At 31.3% G+C, this 6,811-nt stretch overlaps 1 protein-coding gene across 4 annotated transcripts in view; it reads right to left on the bottom strand.

Moving 5' to 3' along the window:
- Positions 1 to 1,000: 1,000 nt before the first annotated feature.
- The window catches only part of LOC107169003 (uncharacterized), a 50,386-nt gene continuing 44,575 nt past the window's right edge, over positions 1,001 to 6,811 (bottom strand). For all 4 annotated transcript variants that reach the window (XM_089225555.1, XM_089225556.1, XM_089225557.1 and 1 more), the window contains exons 17-19: positions 6,050 to 6,349; positions 5,171 to 5,206; positions 1,001 to 1,819 (exon numbers count right to left, since the gene is read on the bottom strand). In XM_089225555.1, the coding sequence (XP_089081681.1) occupies positions 1,646 to 1,819; positions 5,171 to 5,206; positions 6,050 to 6,349 (510 nt within the window). In that variant the 3' untranslated portion in view covers positions 1,001 to 1,645. The remainder of the gene's footprint in view (positions 1,820 to 5,170; positions 5,207 to 6,049; positions 6,350 to 6,811) is intronic.

Here is a 6,811-nt window from a genome sequence, read left to right as displayed (position 1 = left end):
CAGATAATCGAATCATATTCAACCATTTTGCAGAAATAATGTCGCAGCAATTCCCGGATTATACACAAATATACACAGATGCTTCCAAAAGTAAAAACGAAATGGACTTTTCTGTAATCACGGATTGAGAGAACTTTCTTTTAAACTACCGACGTCCTCTAGTGCATACACAGCTGAAACTAATGCTATTTGCCAAGCACTATTAATCATCTCATCTTCAAACACAACAAACTGCTACATCATTATCAGAGACTCTTTGAGTGCCTTCACTGCAATCTCCAACCCCTACCCAAAAAACGAACTATCCAACTCGTTCAGAAATTAATATCTGAAATAAACAACCTCACATGTTTCATTCGAGTCCCCTCACACATTGGGATATCCGGAAACGAGAAAGTAGACACATCAGCTTATGAAGACATTAAATCTCCACAATCCATTTAAATCGACTCTTCTTTCTTTTGAAACTTTCGGCATAATCCATCGGAAAATGATGGAAGAATGGCAACTCTTTTGGGAAAATCTTCTCCTCACCAATAAACTGAAAATACAAAATTATTTGTTAAGAAATTAAACTACCCTTCCGGTACAAAAAGAAGAGAGAAGGTAACCGTCACTCGAGCCAAAATAGGCCATTCTCGTTTAACTCATGTCCATCTCATAAAAAAAAAACAACATCGATGGATGTGGATGCTTGCAACGAAACATCAGCAATTGAACACATTTTCATCACCTTTCCCAAATACATCGGAGCACGCAAGACACTTAAAAATCCTGTTTCACTTCACCGAGCCTTCAAAGAAAAGAACATAGCTGCAATCAGTAAATTCTTCCTCAATATAAACTCATACTATCCATTGTAAATAGTAACAATAATAGTTTTATAAAATTCATACCAAAATTTAATGTAGGTATATAATATACTCTTTTTCTTGTTTAACTTTTGATAAAATGTAAACTAAAACCCTGTGTTGTTGAAGCCTTCATAAACTTTAAAAAATAAAAATAAAACATATATTTTATTTCAAGAAAATGTTTCGGTATATAAATTATATAAATTGTATAAAGAATACAAATAACAAATGATATAATATATTTTAAATGATATAATAATACAAATTTCACTCGTAATAAAATAATTGTATAATGCTTTTAAATTAAAAAAAAAAAAACTACTACATTTGTATGGGTTTATTGTTTATCTATAATAAGGAATTTAAAAATAAAAATAATAATAACAGTTTAATTAATATTATTATACGATAATAAATTATAACAATACAACAACTGCAGGTCATCTATTTGTACCCCTGTACTACTATATACTGTAGGTAAGAGGTACCTATATAGTTGATTTTATGATATTATTTTAGTTTTAATAAAATTAATGATATATATCACAAAACCGTAATGTATTAAAAATATTCTTTATACGCTGGGTGTAATGTGATATATTCAGTAATATAATATTAAAATAATAACAATTTTGTAAAGACTAGGTAGGTATATATGATTTCCAGATTTCATATTATAGAAATTATAGAAATCTCTATACATTACTAATTAGTGATTACTATACAGCCATCGCAACGATAATAATAATAATGATATGATAATTTGTTGACCAGCCGTATAAAAAACGATTTCACTTAGACAGCTGCAGGTGCCTTTGGCTGACCGTGTTAGCGTCCTCAGACTTAGCAGATCCGTTGCCACTGTCGTCCGAGTCCTGCACAGCGTGTACGCTTTTATCGCGCACTTTCAATCCCAAACCTTCGCGGTACTCTCGGCTTAGGCTTCTGGCCGTCAGACTGTGAACCTGTAAAAATTACACAATTATGCTGATATGCCTGCGTGATGGAGTTCATTGCCCACGCCCGACTTTATCCGGCGACCAATTCGAAAAAAATGCAGACATTTTGAAAACAATTGCATAGGTATTGAATTTTAGAATTCGCAAAATATACATAGACATATTTTTCGAATCGACCAGACGAGAGTCGGATGTTATTGTGGTAGAATTTATGCCATCCCTGACTAGCTGTAAATAATATATTCGTTATAAAAATATAAACAGTGTCATATAAATTTTAGAATAAAGAGGACCACTGTGTGTTGTCTCCGTCTGATAAACGTAGCAAATTCTACGTTAAAAATAATTTCATTTTGCATAGTCAATTTAAAAAAAATTGGAATGAATTGACCCTCGATAAATTTTAAATATAAAATTATCATATAAGACATCCCAAAGAATTGTATTCATATTATTATTTTTTAAGTAAGTTACGATCATATATATAATTCATATAACTCGCTTCTCAAAAAAAATATAAAAATATCGATAAAAGCCTCCGGATGCCCTAATTAATAATCTTGGCTTTACATTTTGTGGTAGGTAATGAATTCACAGAGTAAAATGTATTATTTATAGTGAACGTAGAATTTGCCTGCATTTTGTACGTTTGCCGATGTAGAGGATATGTAGTGCTGTTGTTACCCGCAAATCCCTTATTATAATATATTGCTACCAGCTCACTGCTGTCGACATGAACCTAACAATGCGCATTCATAAGTGTATAGTATTATAATAAATATATAACGTATATAAATATAATATGTATATGACTATGAAGTGTAATGGGTGAATTCCGGAGTCGGCCATAGGCCTTGAACGACGTATCACTGCGTATCCATCGATACAATATTAGAATATATACCTCCTAATATCATTATCGTACTCGTATGTTAATGCCCATGGGCCGCACCCAGTGTCGAATTGCATGTTATTATACCTATCTCCACACACAGGACATAACGCGCAGTGTATTATATTTACATAATAATCAGTTGTCTATCCGTCTAATATCACTAATAGTGTAGTGGATGATAGTGTCATGCTGAATTATGCACAATGCGTAATAACTGTATTACACCTTAATGTACCTATGACTATATGCCTACATCATTAAACTATTTATAATACTTATTGAAGGCAGTTATTATTAAAATAAAGGTAAGCTACGCTTTAGCGTGTATAGGTATATGTATAATGATGATTTATTAAAAAATATGACAACTACCGTTGTCCGCGTTCTGATGGATGTTTTTTTTTTTATATGTTCTGATTTTATAGACAGAAATAACAATAATAACTAATAAGTAATAAGTATATTTCCTATATTACTGTAATTAGTTTTTAAAAAAACATCACTTAATTAAAATGTTTAAATCAAAAATCAACATTTTAAGATAAAACTTTTGATAAGACTACACTGCGCATGCCCAGGATTTTGTTTTATGGATGATTTTATTTTATAAAAAATAAGTTATAAAATTAAGAAAGCCAAGTTGGGTGTGATTAGAACTCTAAAACCACCACCTGGGTCCTGGGCTCATCCCTGACACTGTGAATAAAATCATTTCCGATTGTTTTTATCATCGAATATTTTTTACCGATATCTATTATTATGATTACCATCGATATATTTTTAAAAACGTACCTTAGAAGAACGATTTTAACCGTTAAGCCACTAAGACGAATTGTTTTCTATTAACAGTTTGGTCAAGTGAGGGCTTACGAAAACTGGAATATGGTAAGCATTTAATAAAGGTAAGTTTTTCTTTTAGTACGCTGACTTATTATTGGAGCGGGCCAATAGTTATATTGCCGAGACGACGATCAACAATTTTTCTTTGTTTTATTATATTAATCTAGAGCCCTGATTCAAATGAATTAAAAACTTTCAAAAAACGGACGAATAATACTAAAAATTATCAAAACAAATATTATGAAAACAATATTTCTTCGCATTTTAACTTACACTATAAGATTAAATTATGCAATTATTATACCCTTAAAATTAATACAATTATCTAAGAATACTAAGAAAAAAATCGAAAAATTCAAAATAAAAGTTTCACTTTTGGAATATATATTTTGTTAGATACTTGAAACGATTTCACTTGGAACGCATTGGTCCCGTATAAAGTTTCACGAAAAAAAGCTATGATTTAGTGCCACAGGGATAAAATCGTAAAACTAACGTCCTAGACTACTAATGGTACCCACCCACATAATCATGGATACAGTTGAGATTTTTAAGTTAATTTTGCGTGTGGCGTTGGCACTGTACAATATATATAAATACCTATCTATAAAGAGTACAGATTAAAAGTATTCATACATGAATATTAGTAACTGTCGTTTATTACACTTAAGGACACGCTCACTGAGTCGTGCAGTGAAAAAAAAAATATATATTTATTGTTATTACAACACATGTCACATACCTATTATATATATACCTACATAACAATATATAACAATAATGCATATTATTCAACTATAAATATATAATTGATTTTTAACTAATCTAAATCAGAATTTATAATACAAATATAACATAGTCAAGTAACACTGAAAGCCGAATCTTCTTATAAGCGTTATTATTATATAGTAGGTACCTATACTTATAAAGTTATAAAGTAGATATTCTAATTTATAGCAGAAGTAGATTGTAGATATAAATATATAATATGTATATTTTATACCATATAAATTATACATTTTAAACATTTAAACTAAAAATTAATGTTAAATGCCATTGCCATTAGAAAACTCAAAGTAATATTGTCACAGTATACGAGTATAGCACTATAATATTATCAATAACAAGAGTCAATGGCAATAATTAGCATTTTTTTGACTGCACAATATGTTAATAATATATTATCCATTATTAGGTAACTTTATTGTTGTACATAGAATTTATACAAATACATGACATATTTTTATACTTCTGTAACGATATGTTGTTAATAGATAATAAAAATAAAAAGTACAAATTTACGCAAATAACAATATAACAATTAACAGATAATAACAAATCAGCAACACATCGATAATGACACATTATTACAGTACCTTGTAAGGGACTTAGCCACTTAGGAGAACGTATTTTTACATACCTAGCTACGTCGAGTCAGTCACCGTGGACCCACCTATATTTATATTCGTTACACATAAATTATATACATACATTATACACACATTATAAATACATTTTATATACATGTATATCCACGCACACTAAACATTTAATACTGTCTAGTCGAACCTCCTTTGGAGGCGGTAAACCTTTGCAGCGTAACACTCAGGTAGTTTACTTACTTGTCTGCTCGGGTTCTTGTGTGTGTTTTCAGCGCTCTAAAAGTGTGAAAAAAACCCAAATTAAAATTTGTTAAAGTTGTATTATAATTTATAATAAAATAGTTTAACCACATATTATTATAGAATATTTAAGTACAATATAATGAAATCAGAGAGCCAACACTCACTACACCCCACTTCATCACCAGCCGAACCATTGACAAAGGAAAACAATGTTGTAAGATCAACCAGAAGATATACATTTATCAATTACCTAATCGTATTTTTTTTAACTATTCGCACGGAGTCAAAAACGCTTATTAATTCAATTTTCAAAAAATATATTTAATGAAAACGAAGAAAAGTTTGACTCTGGGAGTTTCAGATTTGAATTAACCACTAACAAATGAGTATTAGAAAATTGAAATAATTTTTTTTATATTGTCGTGCACTTTTACATCATTGCAATTCTTTCTGTAAAAACTGTAATAACCGTGTTGCATATGAATACTTCTAATACAATATCAGATATCAAATATAATATCATTATCCATTGAATATTGAATACTGTGTATTATATTAAACGCACTACAAATTTGATTTGCTATATGAGCTGTTTAACCCTTTTATAGTTATGCTAACGGTAATGATAAGGTATTTAGCGTGAAAAATATCAAGACAAATAATAAATTAAATCATTAGGTATATAGTATATAATATTTTTAGTTTTTAAATGGTTATTATTTATTTAATATAATACAATAAAAAGTGTAAGTCCTGCTTCAGTAAATTGATATTCAATCGATTATGTCAGATTTTCTATTGAAACGCCACCACCGATTACCGAGCTTAATATCATATATTTATATGACGATATAAGATTAAATTGGTCACACTCACGTTGGACGAAAACTGTTTGGCTAGTTCTCTGACCGAAGGCATATAGTGGTGCACATCGTCCGTCATCGATTCTGCGATGGAACTCTTAGGGACGCCGCTGCTGCTCTCCCGTCGGTCCGTCCACGAGCACACCCGAACCAGTTTGTCTTGACCACCGCAACTGCCAAAGGGCACTTCACCACTGGATGGCGATTGCGGATGAGGCTCCGGCTCGGAGTCCTGAACTGCACGGCCAGTTCGCCGTGCGTCACCTTCGAATTTGTCTTCGCCGATCTGTACTACCAGTTTGGATACCTTGGTCTGACACACAACACACATCGCGGGTACGTATTTACGCATAATTACAACATAATAAATTCAATAATCGTGGAATTGGAATTGTTTCGATGTTAAAGCCGAGAAGTTTGTATATTATTATGTAAAATGTGACTAGACACTAGAGACTAAAGATTAAGTTCACCAAAGAGTAGAGAGCCCAAGGGGTCGTAGGGCGTAAGTGGTTTTTGACAGAAATGTGCCTATAGAGGGGGAGAGGGTTCAATCCCCTTCAAATTTTAAATTATGATCTATAGAAATAAATAAATTTGAAATACGTGTTAATAAAAATATCCCCTCCACAACCCCCAAAAAAATTTCTAGGCACGCCAATTGTTGCCATTGGTCCCCTCGATGATAAAAATACTGTCCTATTCGTACCAAAGTTTTGACCATTGCTCAACATTACCCATACAAGCACACTACCTACTTCTAATATGAGCATTG

Source organism: Diuraphis noxia, unplaced genomic scaffold, assembly GCF_037042655.1.
Source record: "Diuraphis noxia isolate RWA-SAM2 unplaced genomic scaffold, SU_Dnox_SAM2 contig0004, whole genome shotgun sequence".
Lineage (NCBI taxonomy): Eukaryota > Metazoa > Arthropoda > Insecta > Hemiptera > Aphididae > Diuraphis > Diuraphis noxia.
The sequence above is the reverse complement of the archived record's forward strand: the minus strand, read 5'-3'. Positions and strand labels throughout refer to the sequence as shown.